At 35.5% G+C, this 17762-nt stretch overlaps 1 protein-coding gene across 1 annotated transcript in view; it reads right to left on the bottom strand.

Moving 5' to 3' along the window:
• amon (prohormone processing protease amontillado) overlaps positions 1-17197 on the bottom strand; it is a 102832-nt gene extending 85635 nt beyond the window's left edge. Inside the window, exons 1-2 of the mRNA XM_074181354.1 lie at positions 17007-17197; positions 484-588 (exon numbers count right to left, since the gene is read on the bottom strand). Coding sequence (XP_074037455.1) covers positions 484-588; positions 17007-17174 — 273 coding nt within the window. The 5' untranslated portion in view covers positions 17175-17197. The remainder of the gene's footprint in view (positions 1-483; positions 589-17006) is intronic.
• Positions 17198-17762: the final 565 nt, after the last annotated feature.

Here is a 17762-nt window from a genome sequence, read left to right as displayed (position 1 = left end):
CTTTCACTTATATTGAAAGAAAATTCAGTTTTGAACTGGTTTTTATTACTTTTTGAAATCAATGATACATACGAAGACCAATTTTTGGTATTTAGAAATACTGGGTGTTCTGTGACATGAATTATATATTGGTATGAATCATTGACATTATTGGACAGAATAAAATATTTTCTATATTTATATTTGATATCTTCTCAAGAAGTTTAAGATATGTTCTCCTGAAAAACCCAAATTCAACAAACGTTACACCTCCAGTTTAGGATAACTTCAACAAAATATTTCAACTACACAGCATCTATGTCAGGATTCATGTCAAAAACATCTACTGATGTTTCTGGCATAGATCCTCAGCAATTATTTGTATTGAAACTTTTTAGCGAAACAGTAAACAATTATTCAAAACTTGTTGACTCATTTCACATTTTAGAAGGCCTAAGGAATTATAAACAATTGTTTCTAACAAGAAACTATCTTTTTACTCACCAGAGGATCAACTTTCAATTTTCTCACGTGCTGTATACTCCTTTTCGTTCTAGCTACTGGTAACGCATGATTCACGAAGTGGTATTCTGTACTGGATCCCAAAACCTGTAAAAAAGAAGGTTAATTGCAGAAAAATCGCCCAATCAGAAAATGACTTTCACACTGATACTGATACTGTCAGTAGTTTTTTCAAAATAGAGTATAAACGATGGTCGTGACGGTACTAACACTTGCTGCGAACTTGGCAACACCGTAAAATTTATTCATACTGCAAAATTTAATTTTCTTTTTCTTCCTAGAGTTTTGGTTGTTCTGATTGTGCGTGCGACATTGCCAACTAATTTTTGGTGTCAATTTGATGGTGACACGTTTTTCTCCATGAAACAATGGACCCAATTTATTTGCACGAGTTCCAAATTTATTCTATCATAAGGAGCTTTGTTGAAGTTCAATTGAATCCTTGATTTTTCAAACAAATATTTGAGTTTATGAAATTCAAAATCAATATTTAACGCGGGATGATGTAAATCTTCTCTGATCGAAGGATCAGAACAATGAGTAATACCTTTGATACCTATTTTGTTACAAAATACAAGGTCTAGGATCCTATCATTTATATTTTTATTGTTATTGAATTGCATGAGTTTCAGAAAAGAACACATATCAATAATTTCAGAATATTTGTAGTCAACATTGGTCGCTTCAAAGTAATCTCCACGCAATTGTAGGTCATTCAAGCGCTTTCACTTATCCCTCTCTCCTCTTCACCGGTTTAACGGGAGTTGACCGTTTGGCGGGAGTTGACCGTTTTCTGCTTGATTACAGGTTTCCATATGTTGCATATCTCTACGCTAGCTCAGCTGAATGCGTTGTTGGACAATGCAGCTTACAACCACTTGGTGATATGTTGATAAGTCCAAACATGCACTGCTAATTGAACACAATTCTTCTGATCTTCTCCGATGATCCTCTGACGTAGGAAAGGACAAGCACTGATTATGACGACATCCACCATATGGTCGTTGAAATGACGTTTTGATGATGCCTAGTTCCTTCTTGAGCCCTTCCTTCGTATTACAGAGCCTGAAAGGTTCTTGATGATTTCTCTTTTGGTAGATTGATGTTGTTTGAATTCGTGATTCAGATACAGTCCCGCGTAAATAGGTTTTTGGTATACACCAATACGTCTTAAATTGGCAATTCGTTGTGAATGTCATGGAAGGCAGTTGATGTGCTTCAGAAAGGTGTCTAGCTTTGTATTCCCATGAATCCAAACTATGAAGGTGTCTTCAACGTATCTCAACCAGATTCGCGGCTTCTTCAATGGTCAGAGTTTCAAACCACTCCATATATATGTTGGCTATAACTGGTGGAAGTGGCCATCCCATTGGCAGTCCCTCATCTTGCGTAAAGAATCCGTCCTTCAGTTGGAAATAGCAGTTCTTTCTATCTTCCAGGTCCTCGTTTACGGATAACGACAGGAACGTAAAGTTTTCCACATCGATACTGATTAGTTGATCTTGCTTGTGACTTTGATTGCCTCGAGTAATTTGACAAAATGCAATGAATTCTTCACAAAACATTAAAGTTTTCCCTCGTAGAGTTTGTATGAGTGGAAGTGAAAATCTGGACACAAGTTTTGAGTAGCTGAATCTCGCTAACTAATAATCGGTTTGAGCGGAACACCCTTCTTGTGGATTTTGGGCAGTCCACAATCATTTTCTTATAGAACTAACGGATAATTTAAGGATTTTATAATTCCCTTTTCTGGAAATTGTAAAGGTCTATCGTTCCTAAGAATGTGTTACTTCGTAAAAAAATTCACTGAAAAAAATAGTGTAGTTCAGAAAAAACAAATGTTATCGAATGTATTGAAAACCCTTTCACCACATCAGAACTAGAAGACTGTCTCTCAGAGCGCGTCTCGCTATCCAGGGTAACATCATCAGGAAATTACTGAAACTAGTCATTTGTATCATAGATACGAATCCAAAACCAATATACCTATACATTTCTTCTCTCCAATCAAATACGTTACTATGCAAAAACATCAAATTTAATTTTTGTCCCATCTTAGTTAGTACTACGTAAAATTTATAGCATTTCAGAGTTGGCCTACAAAAAACCGAGGTCTCACAGTCGGATGGATGTTGCTCTAATTTTCCATACTGGTAATGTACTCAACCGAATATTAATGCAACAGGTCAATACACTTCAACACAGGTTGTGAGACATGATATGGAAACGTTAGGGTAATTTTTAAATTAGATTTGCGTGTTCTTGAAACACGATATGAATTCAAAGTGGTTTCAATTCCCATAGCGCAGTAATGAAATAAGAATACATAGTTTATATACCTCATACCATCATAATGTGTGGTGAAAATCAATGACAAACATATTCAGCAAAAAATTTCGGCAAAACTGTTTACTAAACCTCAGTATGTGTTACACTTTATGTCATCATCTTCAGGCGAGTTTTTTAAGGGCAGGTAGACTCGTCTGTTTATTAGAAAAACACTGCAGCGTGAGCTGGTCCATCACTAGAAAATTTCGCATACTTCCAGCCTATTTGCTGCCAGTGATTCTGACACCCCATAGTGTGAAGAAAATCTACTGTTGTTTATGAATTTCTTCAATCCTTTTGGAATACTCAAATAATGGTGTGTAAGCTTTCACGGCCGGTATTTAACAATTTATCTGATGTTTCTGGGCTTATTAGCCGTGGTCTGCAGATTTGTTTACGTGACGTTTCGTCTGCTACTGCGGTATACACTATCAAAGGCGATGCGGCAACGGTCGAAGTTATCTACCTAGCCTCGAATAGAAACCTCTGGTTTTATCAAGAACTGCGTATTCTGCAACTGCCAATTTATCTGCCCTACCTGGCAGACCTGTTCATGAGCAGATTCGAAATGGAAACTAAAGAAAAGTCAAAGTACTTTCGAAGGATTTGGCTAAGGTATGTGGATGCTATTTTCGCGGTATTCGATACCAAAAAATTGAATATCGAGGACTTTGTTTCCTTTTTAAATAATAGATGTCCATCAATAAAATTCACGTATGAATTAGAAAATAAGGGACAACTACCATTTCTTGACGTTTTGGTAATGAGGAGCAAAGATGGAGGGTTAGAATACGATATATTTAGAAAAGAAACAAGCACGTACAGGTATATTTCTGACAGTTCCCATCACTGTGGACAGCACAAACGTGCTGGGTTGAATTTTTTGGTGCATCGTCTTTTAACTTTCCCTCCAACACTTGATAGGTTCACAAAAGAAAAAAGCACAATACAGGAAATAGCAGCCACTAACGGTTTCCCGAGGGGTATTGTAGATGACATAATTAGGAAAAAGAAGTTTAGGTTAAGAATGAACGAAATCTCGACTTTCAGAAAGGACAAAAACCAAGATAAATACATCTCAGTTCCATACCACCAATATACGAAGAACTTTGGGAAGATTTTCAAGGAACTAGGGTTTATTAGCCATGATCTGCAGATTTGTTTACGTGACGTTTCGTCTGCTACTGCGGTATACACTATCAAAGGCGATGCGGCAACGGTCAAAGTTATCTACCTAGCCCCGGATAGAAACCTCTGGTTTCATCAAGAACTACGTGTTCTGCAACTGTTAATTTATCTGTTCGGCTATAGCGGCATCTTCTTTTATGCTCAATCAAACGGGTTCTAACGCTTCTTTTCGTGGTTCCGATGCAGAACGAACCACAACAATATGGTATTCGGTATACTCCTGGGGTACCTAATGGATTCCTGGGATCTTTCACTTCACTCCATCGTTCTTGTGGGCTTGAAAATGGCGCTAACTCCATATACACCACTGTATATATGCAAAACAGCATATCTCGTGTCTGGATTGTCTTCTTACTTTTCATTTCTTTTTTATTTCTGACAGAAATTTTCGCATGAAAAATCATTTGGGCAGATGTTTAAAATATTCTTCTTAAACCCTTCAACACTAAAATAGTCTATTTTCGAACTCATTTCTGATGGTGGTGTCGAGGCTGAGGACAACGTCTACCACGCCGTTGACCTGGTTCAATTCTCATACCGATTACTCTTTTTAATTCAATTCCTCTCAGCTGCTGATGACCACAAGGACCACGTAACTGGTGCGCGACAAGGGGGCTCAGGGATGAAGCCCTGAGAAGGCCTGACGGGTGAGGCGGAGTCTCAAGGGCGGCCACACCCTTTGAATCTCTTCGATACTCATTCCATCCTTCTCTGCATCGATTACGTCACACGTTTCTCTCTTCCACTCTTCGAAACACACCTACGTCGGTTTGGGTGTTCCACAAGGTTTCGATTGGATGTCATGAAAATTGCAAAAAATTCAGCTCCATAATAAAATACATGGGAGTTTATACCGCAGTAGGCTCTCTTACCTGGTGATCCGCCCGGGGACCTTCAACCGTTCTTAGGATGAGATTCTCATCCAACGCGTTCAGTGCTGTAGTATTAAAGGATTTGACGGTACCACGGACATCGGATTAGTTATAACAAACCGTCTAAATTGATATTGTGTTTAGTTCATTACTGTTGTTATTATCATTTTTTGTAGTTGGTTATTGTTGTTTGTTTTATTATTGAGTGATTAGAAAATGGGAGATGTAAAAAAGACATTATTGAAGAAGTCGGGCAATGTTTGCTGCTTCAGTGATTGCAAAAACAAGGCCTAAAATTGTAGTGAGAAATTTTATTGATTTCCAAAAGATTCCAAGTTATTTTGCAGTTATTCCGATTATATCATTGGTTTCGAAGATACTGGTGACAAAAAAAATGAAGCCGGCAAAAGTCTCAACCCCTTTGATGGTAAGAGGTATATTTTCAAATTGGAAGCAACCATTAGCTTATTATTTTTATAATACTACCTGTCCTGGTAAAACTTTAAAAGAAGTCATTTTTGAGGCAATTACAAAATTAAAAGACATTGGTCCTAATGTTATTGTTCTTATCTCAGATATAGGATCTTATAACATTCAATCAAAAAATATCTTGGATATTTCTCCCGATAATCCATTTTTTATGTAAATGACTAACAATTTTTTTAAGTTTGATATACCTCATCTTATTAAAGCTTTGAGAAATATGCTAATGATAAATCATTTTATATCATGAGATAAAACTATTACATGGGATTACATAATTAAATTTTATACTGAAGAGAAAAGTATCCGATTCGTGGGGTTCCAAAATTAACAGATTCTCATGTCTTTCCCACTAACTTCGAGAAAATGAAAGTTAAATTTGCAACCCAGTTATTCAGTGCCAGAGGAGTTAAATCCGGTGAACGAAAAGGCCATCACAATGGACCACACCTACCAATCCATATGTCTGGGTATGTCTTCTGGTGGCAAAGTTACAAATTATCATTTTTTCTAGACTCCAAATCATACACAAATAACACCGCAACCGGTTACAGAGGATCGAAATACTTTTTGAGCGAGGGTACACAAGACTTTCTATTTGAAAAAAAAATTATAGCGCCTTCTCTCCAGCGAGTGATGTGTCACCATTGGCTTTTTCATCAAAAAGTACTGAAAATGCTTTCTTTTCCTACAATTTACAATTCTCATCCAACTACTGAGATAACGCTAGCACAAGTCTCAGTAAGTCTGTCTATAAGGTTCAATATGACCAAAAAAAATCGAGAGGACTCAAATCCGGTGAACTAGAAGGCCATAACAATGCACCGCACAATCCACATGTCTGGGTATATCTTCTGGTGGTAAAGTTACGAATTATCATTTTTCTCAGACTCCAAATCATACATAAATAACCAATGGCTTTTTTATCAAAAAGTACTGAAAATGATTCCTTTTCCTACAATTCTTGTCCGACTTTGATATCTTGCCCCGTTCAAATATTAAGAGGGGTGGGAAACTATATATTTAGCTGTCTCAAGAATTTTTTTCTAATAAACAAGCTTTGAAGTTCCTACATTGTTTCATGAAAATGTTGATCTTATTGTCTTTCAAAGCTTTCAATAAACTCTATAAAGTTCCAAGTATTTTAATCTTCTGCAACAGTCTATTTGATCATTACCGATATTTGTTGACTCTCCTCTCTCTTGCCCAACGTAATCAAACTCCGATTGAAAGGTAAGTACTTCAGAAAGAATGGCATTTTCAATAACAACACTCGTCAGTCAATGTTATCTCTCGTACTTTGCAGATGGAATAGAAATATCGATTTTGTTCGATGGGAGTATCAGGCGAGACAAAATGATCATCGAGATAACTAAAGCAGTGTTATATAGTTCTGTTTCGTAATAGAAAATGTAATCTTTGATAAACCAGGTTGGATGTGGTTCATCGATCGATTTTGTGTAAAAGTTGATGCATGTACTCATACATGTCTCATGGCGACAGCTCAAATGACAAGAAGGGGAAGTAAAACAAAACTAATATGTATTCAACGATGAAAACAGATACTTGAGATATCACTATGAGGATAGATGATACATCAATAATTTCATTCGGTCATGAAAGTCAATCAATATCGAATTGACAAGTTTCTACACTAGTGGTGTAACACACGACCCAAAATGATAGGGAAGTGGCGGCGGCAGTATTTCTGAACCTTTCTAAGGCCTTTGATTGCGAGGAACATGAAATCCTGCTGCAAAAACTCTTTCATAATGGAAACCGGAGAACAGTCTTAGAGTGGTTCAGATCTTATATTACTGGTAGAAGTCAAAATATAACATTGAGCAACAACACTTCTAATAGTGGAAAAATTGTGCGCCGAGTTCCTCAGGGGTCAGTCCTAAGCCCAATTTTATTCTTGCGATATGGCAACAATATGACAAAACTTGATATATCTGGAGCATTTACCTTGTTTGCGGATGACACTATGATACTTTGGCGTAATAAAGATCCTGATACTTTGACTCGGTCTATCCACTCAGATTTAGAAAAAATAAAAAAATGGTGTGAATCGAATATGCTATCGCTGAATTTTTCTAAAACAAATCTGATAACATTCAAGTGGGACTTAGAACAAGTAATATTAGGTGAACACATGATTGAAAGTAAACCTGTAACTAAATTCTTGGTACATTCATTGACAGTAATTCAAAATTTGATGCGCAAATAACTGCTTTAAAAAAGAAATTATTTTCTGATTGCTTTGCCATAAATGTCATATCTCGTGAACTCTGATTTTCAGCAGCAATAAATGCCTACTATTCACTTATGGGGAGTCATTTCCGGTATGGTAATTCCTTTCTGGGGCTCATGCAGCCAGATTTTGATGCAGAGTATATTCGTTATCCAGAAAGGAGCTTTGGGAATAATATTCAAATCAAGATGCGTGACTCGAGTAGGCCACTTTTCTGCATAAATAAAATGTCAACTATATTTGAAATATTCATTTTAGAGAGTGTCTGCTTACTTCACAAACATAAAGAACAGTTTGAGAGCCATACAGAAAGGTCTACGCGTAGCGATAAAAAACTTCCACGGCCCACTACATCTTTGACCCGGCAGTCTGAAATCTATAGAAGTAGACAAATATATAATCATCCACCAAAACATATTACATCAATTAATGAACTTATGATGTACTGTTTGGAACCTTTGGTGTAGTAATGAATATTACTGGAGTTTTTTCCCAACACCAAATCGTTATTTTTACACCTCGACACGTGTTTCGATCACCAAGTGACCATCTTCAAGAGGAAGATAAAACTAGAAACTTCTCAAAACTAAATCTATTTATGCTATTCAGGTACATCATATAACATACAAAAAACATGGTTCTGCAAGAAGATGAGATTTTGGTTTCTTTTGATGTTAGTTCCTTATTTCCTAGCGTCCCAATTCCACAGACCTTGCAATACCTCAGGGAATTACTAGAGAAAAATAATTTCAATAACAACAAAATCGATGAATTCGTTTATCTTACCAATTTGTGTATGAAACAAAATCGTTTCCAGGTAGAAGGTTGCTTTTATGAACAACAGGAAGGAACGGCCATGGGAAATCCCTTGTCCCCCTACCTGGCAGACCTGTTCATGAGCAGATTCGAAATGGAAACTAAAGAAAAGTCAAAGTACTTTCCTAGGATTTGGCTTAGGTATGTGGATGATATTTTCGAGGTATTCGATACCAAAAAATTGAATATCGAGGACTTTGTTTCCTTTTTAAATAATAGATGTCCATCAATAAAATTCACGTATGAATTAGAAAATAAGGGACAACTACCATTTCTTGACGTTTTGGTAATGAGGAGCAAAGATGGAGGGTTAGAATACGATATATTTAGAAAAGAAACAAGCACGTACAGGTATATTCCTGACAAATCACATCACTGTGGACAGCACAAACGTGCTGGGTTGAATTTTTTGGTGCATCGTGTCTTTTGTCTTTCCCTCTAACACATGATAGGTTCGCAAAAGAAAAACGCACAATACAGGAAATAGCAGCCACTAACGGTTTCCCGAAGGGTATTGTAGATGACATACTTAGGAAAAAGAAGTTTAGGTTAAGAATGGACGAAATCTCGACTTTCAGAAAAGACAAAAACCAAGATAAATACATCTTAGTTCCATACCACCAATATACGAAGAACTTTGGAAAGATTTTCAAGGAACTAGGTATGAAGGTGGTTTTTAAAACAAGTCATACACTGCAGAGCCTTTTGGGAAGTCCAAAAGACAAAGTCGAGAATTCGGAAAACTCTGGAATTTACGAAATTGAATGTAAGGATTGCGATGCAAAATATTATGGACAGACAAAAAGATCTATTAAAGTGAGATATAAGAAACACATAGCACACTTAAAATATGGAAGACCTGAAAAATCAGCAGTCGCCCATCATATTTTGCAACAAAACCATTCCATAGACTTCTGTTCTTTAAGATTAGTTAGACAAGTTAATAACGACAGGCAACCAGATGCCTATGAGAGTGTAGAAATAAGTAAACATAATAATATTATGAATAACGATAACGGACCAATACCAAATAGCATTCTATATAGCTTGTTGAAATAATATTGTTGGGTTTACTGATTACTACAAAAAGACACATTGTAAATATATTTAGATAGGCAATATTGTGAAACTAACTTTATATAGCTGAAAATTGTTCTATATATAGCTGTAATATTTAAACATACATAAGGACATATTGTAAAATAATAGAAAGGCCAATTGTAAAATTAATTTAGGGTGGTACACTTGTATGGGTGGTATTACTGATTACCTACCTGTATGATGTACCTGAATAGCATAAATAGCTTTAGTTTTGAGAAGTTTCTAGTTTTCTCTTCTTCTTGAAGATGATCACTTGGTGATCGAAACACGTGTCGAGGTGTAAAAATAACGATTTGGTGTTGGGAAAAATCTCCAGTAATATTCATCAATTAATGAACTTAAAAAATTTTGAAAATCAGTAAATAACCTTGTTTTGGGAAAGTGTTTCTACAGTTTGGGAGAGTATTTTGCATACAAATTCTAGTCTTTCGGTTTACCACGGTGTATATTACCATTTATGTCGAGTAATTTCAATATTGTGTTGTTTTATTGATAACATATTTATACATTTTTTCTTATCTTTGGTATTTTTTATTGTTCTTTTTGGTCTATTATTTTTAATCTTCACTGTATTTTTGTAAATACTATATAATCTTTAAAAAAAACACACTTCATATATTTTTAACATTTCATGTGTTTATAAACATGACACCCTTTGCCGACAAAATGTATTACATTTTAGACAATGAAGATCTATCTATCAATCTATGTCATTGTTTTGATTGACTTGTGACGCATCTCCAATCAGGCGGATGCCTCTTTTCTGAATGGAATCCAGCAACTTCAGGATATGTTTGGGGGCGGAGCTCCATACATGAGAATAATACTCCAAAGAAGGTCTGATCTGAGCTCTATAAAACATCCAAAGTTGCTGAGATGTGAACAGTTTTTGGTTCGGAACAATGTTTCAATCTTTTGAGAAGCAGCCAAGACATATTGGTGTCCATCTTAGAATATAAATCTCAGAATATATCTTAGAATATAAATCGGTACTTTGGTATTCGTTTTATGACTGTTACAAAAAGGATACCGAAAATTCGATTCGATTTATGAATAAGGTTATCAAGCGAACCCCACTGAGACACAAACACCACATTGTCATCACATGTATCATCATGAGTTACTTCTTTTGCGAATACCAATGCATTCATAAACATTTTCAGGAGAAAGACATTTTTCTCTCAACTCCCACAAAAGTTTAGTTTTTCAGAGAATACTAAATTTGTCAGAAAATATATTCCTGTCAACTCCTACGAAACTCAATTTACCTGATCCTATACCCTATGAAAATAGCCTTCAAGCTTTTGCTGTCAAAGGCGGAATGCTCGTTTAGGTTATGTTTCGTGACAAAATCCTTCCTGGAATTATTTTGGAATTCACACCCACTAGAGAGCAGCGCGGATCAGTCTGGATCTGGAATATAATCAAGTCAAATCGTCTAATCTATTTCCATTTTAATCTGTTATTTACCATCCATATTGGAAACGTCAATGATCAACATGTGTCATGAACAACAATTACGTGTGGGAGGAATAATATAGAGAACAACCTACTTGATGAAATGTTATGAACAACAAAACTTACATAATTCCGGAGAACGGAGAATGATTATTTTGGGAAGAGATTAATATTTAAAAAAGGATACTTATCTTGCATTTTTACCTCTTCATGAAAATGAAGAATGAGAACTGTGGAATGTTGACATAAATAGCTTTCATTTTCTTTTTTCACAATCAATAATAATCTATCAATTTTTTTCTCACACATCTGTCTTTCCATTACCAGCTTTGCAACAAATGAAAGAGTAATCTTTAAAGTTTATTTCCATCATCAGGGATGCTACAAAATTGTGCGTGTAAGTAATTGTGCGTGTAAGAAATTTTGACCTGTGGGTAGAATTTCTCAAGGAATTCTTCACAATTTGAAGTTGGTAACAGCTTTTACGACTATTACCACTGATATATGTCATGTCAACTGTCTGTCAGTCCTAACCAATAGAGACGATTCGTGAAATTTCCACATGTGGATAAGATACTCTTCTAATAATTTCAAAATTTAATGTTTTTGAGCAAATATTGTACATCCTTTTCCAATTTTTGTAAATTCATTGTACCAATGTTCATCCAACAATATATGCCCAATATTTTACAAAACCATCGTATGAAACCTCCTCAATATAGGTCCAAGTATAACCATCCATTGCAAAGCCATTCCAAACTAGTCAGCAACGACTACCCATTCCCTATATTCAAGGAACTAGAATAATCCCGTTTCAGATCAAGAATATTGGTGGTTGTTTTTGAAATATTCGCCAAAAACTAGAGTTGTCAACTTTCTTATGTTGGCTCTACCGCCTCCATTTCAAATGATATAAAAAAGGCAGACAAGCTTTCAATACTATTTCATATTTGTATAATCTGATATCAATCAATTTTAAATGCGACGTTTCGTTCATTAGATTTCATCATCACCTTCGGTTTTTTAAATACTGACCTATATTGTACAGATTTTAAACAGATATTGTAATACATATCTAAATTTGCTATTACAGTGACTACAAAATTCCATGAAATAACTTGAACTTATTAGAAACATTTCCAATATTTAATTTTCACCTAATTCGATATTGCTATCTTCTGGTGATGTCTGGAGTTTGGAACTAGACTGATTCATATATAGATAGGTTTTTCAGTCTAGTTCCAAACTCCTGACATCACCAAAAGATGGCAAATGAGACTCTGCCGAAACGTTAAATCCTAGTGAGTATCAAAACACAGTACACGGATCGAAACTATATATATTCAGGCCGTTTTTTTAGCTAATCTAATTATCTCGATACTCAAGATACTGAAAGAAGATGAGAAGTTTGTGTTGTTCCGAATGTTATTCACCAAGAAGTGAGGAATTTCATATAATGATGCTGTTAGGAACAATACTAGTGATCTGATGAGCTGATAAAGCTTGATTACTCAGTTTGGTTGCGGAGTATGTGGGTTAGATATATTGCATCTGAAGAGGAAGGTTGCTTGTTGGAGTTTTTTACCGTAACTCCAAAATCATTGGTGGGATATTTCATTATTCTCCATTCTGTGTAGGTGTGATTACAACCAGAGTCACAAATTTTTAGCAATATGAGAATGAATGTATGTATGTATGAAAAATGATAATAAAAATACTGCGTGAGCGTTGAAGATGTTTCAAAAATAGCGATAATCTAGATATTTTGTTCTTTAATTTTTGTGAATACGTGAATTCACATATCTGGATAACGTGTTTATCTACTATTATACGTTTATCATCAATTGTCAAACTTTACTTTCCTAGAAATTGTTACAGATTACAGTTCGTTTTTTGTTGACAAAGTAGTTGATTTCGTTTGAAAAACATCATAAGAAAAACCCAATGAGATAAATATCATTTGAAATTTAAGAAACAGAAAAGAAACCTTTTGAACTGAAGAGAATATACATTTTTTGCATTATTTATTCGAAGAATACTTCATTGTGAGATTTTCCACTGAACAATTTTTCAAAAACGTAATAATACTAGAGCCCAAGCGGGGATTTCGGGATTTACTGAAGGGCGGCAGATCAATATACAGGGGGATACCTTGTACCCGGTTAAGTACCTCCACCAAATATAAGCCCCATATATAAGACCACCTGTGAGGAATAAAGGATCAGATTAGTAAAAAAAATTGATCATCAGAAAGTCTCGAGCGCGTCAGATTATGGTAGGGTGAGTTAATTACCTGCTTGAAAGTGTATATTCCAGTAATCTGACAATTTGAGAGTGACGTAAAGAAAGGGGTGGGCAGCAAAGTTGTAAAAAAATAACGTCATTTCGACATTCTTGAGCGTAGGTAATTTTTTTTATTTTGAAGAAAATGATTCAAGGATAACGAGGTGTAAGGAATCACACGTGTTAGGAATTCGAGGTGTACTGCGTCTAACCTCGAAACGAATGCAAAAGTTAATTGCACGAAATTTGTTACCCAGGGTTTTTTTTTGACGTGGGAAATCATAACTTCATATTAATTTTCATGTAACATCTAGAGGGCACTGCGTACGCTGTCATTATTTATTTCAAATTGCCCTAACTTTTTTGACAGTACACTTTTGGTACTTTTCATGAAAAAACCTAATTCCCAAGTGAAAAAGGAACACGTCCTCAACAACGCTGGAGGTGATCGTTTTCGAGATATTTACAATTTTCTATATCGATGCATATTACTTTATAGCCAACTTTGATTTCAATAATTTTTGTCACTCTCCGCTTGCAAATTAAGTTAATTAAATCGAGCAGGCTATGAAAGTTTGTTTATAAAAATAGAAGTTGGCCGTCACATTTTTAACTATTACTTGACAAATTCACAGTTCGGAGTTTATAAAGTGATTTATTGGTGCCATGCCCGACTTAACGAATGCTGAAATGGCTGATATGGTTTTTGCATACGGCTTGGCCGACGGAAATTTAAGCGAGGCCAGACGCATCTATCAGGAATGGTATCCCCAACGCGTGACTCCTTGTGCAGCGACATTTGCGAATCTCTTCCGGCGACTTTCCGAATCTGGAAGATTTGATGAAACAAATTCTGCAGTAGGACGACCACGGACTACTAGAACTGTAGAATTGAAGAAGGCGGTTCTCGAAGAAATTAGTGAACATCCAGAGACAAGTACAAGAAAAATTAGTCAAACTTTAAATGTGAGTTACATGACAGTTTACAGAATTTTAAAGGAACAGCAATTATATCCTTATCATATTCAGCGTGTCCAGGCACTTACGCTACGTGATTCCAACCATGTTTCGAATTTGCTCAATGGCTTCAAAGAAAGGTCTAACAACATCCGCAAATTTTATCGAAAATCCTCTTCACAGATGAGGCTAATTTTTCAAGAAATGGTATCATGAACTTCCATAACAACCACATCTGGGCGGAAGATAACACACATGCGATAACGTCCGGATTGAGGTCACCGGACCTCAATCCCGTTGATTTTTTATTTTGGGGACACCTAAAATCACTAGTTCATGCTAGCCCCGTTGAAAACGAGGAAATGTTGAGAGATCGCATTATAGCTTGCTGCGAAACTATAAGAAACACTCCGGGCATTTTTCAACTGGTGCGGAATTCTTTGATGTGGAGAGCAGATGCTTGTATTACTGTTGGGGGGTCGTCACTTTGAACAGTTGTTGTGATAGTTGTTCCGTTCAATTTTTATATGTTTATTTTCCTAATAAATAACATAGTACTTCTCCGATTTTTTTTACAAACTCCGAAATGTACCACTTTTTAATTAAATAATTAAACATGACAAATTTTATTAATTTGGATTGAATAAGCAGTTCGATAATGCTCAGTTTAGAAGAATACTGCGTATAAAGTTTTCGTTTATACTGCGTTTATACTGCGTATAAAGTTCGTAAAACATTTTATAGGAAAAAGTTGTTTATTTTGACGAGATCCACCACATACTTAGTTTTTGTAATGTTCTCAGCAACTTAACTTAGCTAAGGAGCTAAGTAATATGCATCGATATAGAAAATTGTAAATATCTCGAAAACGATCACCTCCAGCGTTATTGAGGAAGTGTACCTTTTTTACTTGTGAAAGGTGTGGGAATTAGGATTTTTCGTGAAAAGTACCAAAAGTTTACTGTCAAAAAAGTTAGGGCAATTTGAAATAAATGATGACAGCATACGCAGCGCCCTCTAGATTTTACATGAAAATTCATACGAAATTATGATTTTCCACGACAAAAAACCCTGGGTAACGAATTTCGTGCAAATTACTTATTTTTTGCACGAGTTACTTTCAAAAATCGAACAAAAAAATTTAATTCCAACACCCCGTATCTCCGAAACGAAGCATTTTCGGACACAAGTTCATATAGACTTTTTTTCTTAAAATTGTCTCAGGAATACGTCACTTGAATATTTTAACGTACTCATGTTACACCCTGTATATCAGAAATACGCGACGGACTGTGGCTTCTCATCGTTTTGAGATTCAACTCAGCAACCTCGAACTTCACTTTTTAATAACTCTTTCATTTGGAGAACTACATTCATGTGGAATAAACTTCTTGAGAACGTTTTTCCAAATGAATTCAATCTCTAGCGACTCAAATCCAGTGTGAATCGCTACTGTCGCATAGGCACCGCTCTTAGAGCGCCTTAAAGAGTTTCCTATAGTACTTGTGTTTTGTCCTTTAAAAAAAAATTATTTTTTTTAAGATAACTGAAAATTCACCTCAGTTTTTGAACACTTCTTGTATTGCCAGCATGAGAGAATATCAAATGTACTTATTTTGAATGTATTTTGATGATATTTAGAATGAATTCTGAATATATAAATATCATACATATATTATATAAGGAGACTAGGTTTACCTATTTTGAACACATTTTGAACCTCTATCGAGTAATATTTGAACGATACTTGGTCCACTTGAGAAGTGAACAAAATCAGATCAACACGATTCCCAAGCTTTTCAATTCAATGGTGCGGTAAGTAAAATCATACCAGCTCGTAAACCACACAGTTAAAAAATTGGTAATTGGTTGGGGTGGAGTGTCGAAAACTCATCTACATTCCCTTGAGGTTATGCAGAAGAGATTTATCAGATGTATCATAAGGAAAGGTTACGACTACCCTAACGATCTTCTTTATTCAGAATCTGGAATATTTGATCCCAGATAGCTGTTTTTTATAAATATTACTGCTGTACAGCATAAAAACAAAGAAGAATTAACTACTTATCACCATAAATATGCTACACGTCGGAATTATAGTATCGTCATACCATTAATGCTAAAATCAGTTGGGCAGAAATCCTACCAGTATTTAGGACCAAAACTCTACAGTTTTCTTCCTGAAAATTTAAGATTCGAATCAAATCTCAAATAAGTATGACAAAGATTAAATTATTTGTCAAGAATATACCACGAGCAGAGATACATAGACAAATATAAATTTAAATACTCACTCCACGATTATGGATATATTGTATATTGTGTATTAATCTGTTTGTAGTCTGGAACTCTTATAATTAAAATCTCTATATCCATTGACTGTTCAATTTATTTATTTTATGTCCAAATGTGTCCAGTTTAAAATTATGTTTTTACCCATACTTCATCCATTCTTCATATTCTGTTCAAATATGTCCAGTTTAAACTTTTATTCTCATCTATATCTAGTACTTATTCCAATAGATTGATTGGTTTTATACAATTATATTCTGTTCAAATGTAGGTATTTTAAATTTATATTACACACAGGCAGATCATTTTGCCTCGTGAGATGTATTTTATTTGTTCACTGTTCATTTCTATATGTACATGTATATTTACTGTAAACAATATTAAGAAAGTGAATAAATACATATTATTATTATTATAACATAGCCAAAGACACAAAAATTGGACAATACAAACAGCTGTTCATGCATACATACCGGACCCATATTCACGAACCCATGACGGCTGGCGACGTCGTGGGCCTCTTCACGACCTACGGCCCGCCTGAACCTGACGAGGAACGAGTTGCTGAAGATGTCAGCCGAAACGGGGACACAGGTCGCAACCAAAAAGAACCAGAACGGCTCCCGAGAAAGAAGCATCATCGGGTCGCTGGTGTAGTCTCGCAACTGACGAGACGGACAGAAGAGCGTCGCCACGGCGCGCAATCTGACGTCACTGGCATCGATTTTCAAGGGCCGGCTTGATGACTGCCACGAGTGACGGATGAGGGGCGCTAACGAGCGAAGGGATGGTTGCGGGTTGTTAGCAGGACCGGCCTTGGGTGGGAGACGCTTGGAGGGTTAGGTAGGCGTCTGTGAGGAAAGTTTGATGGTACTATCGAATTTAAGATAAAAGAATTATAGGAGAAATCTATTGCACGACGTCTGTTCAAAACAAGAAGTGAATTTTCATTTTTCTCAAAACATATTCATTTATTCATCAATTTCTATTTCGCCCCCTTCGAAGAAGTACCTTACAGATATAATAGACTTCTACCAATCCTCGGAATAGTTCTGATATATCTTGGTATGGTGATTGACAATGTTTCGTGATGAAATTCACTAGTTCGGACTTCCATTGTCTACTATAAAAAATGATTTAAAATACCTGAAACAACTAAAAAAGGATAATTAAAAATGAATAGCTGAAAATAACAATTATATTAAGCAAAATAAACTTGAAATGAGATA

This window comes from Leptinotarsa decemlineata, unplaced genomic scaffold (genome assembly GCF_025532065.1).
Source record: "Leptinotarsa decemlineata unplaced genomic scaffold, Ldec_3_MD MMD2_tig00026307_RagTag_RagTag, whole genome shotgun sequence".
Classification (NCBI taxonomy): Eukaryota; Metazoa; Arthropoda; class Insecta; order Coleoptera; family Chrysomelidae; genus Leptinotarsa; species Leptinotarsa decemlineata.
The sequence above is the reverse complement of the archived record's forward strand: the minus strand, read 5'-3'. Positions and strand labels throughout refer to the sequence as shown.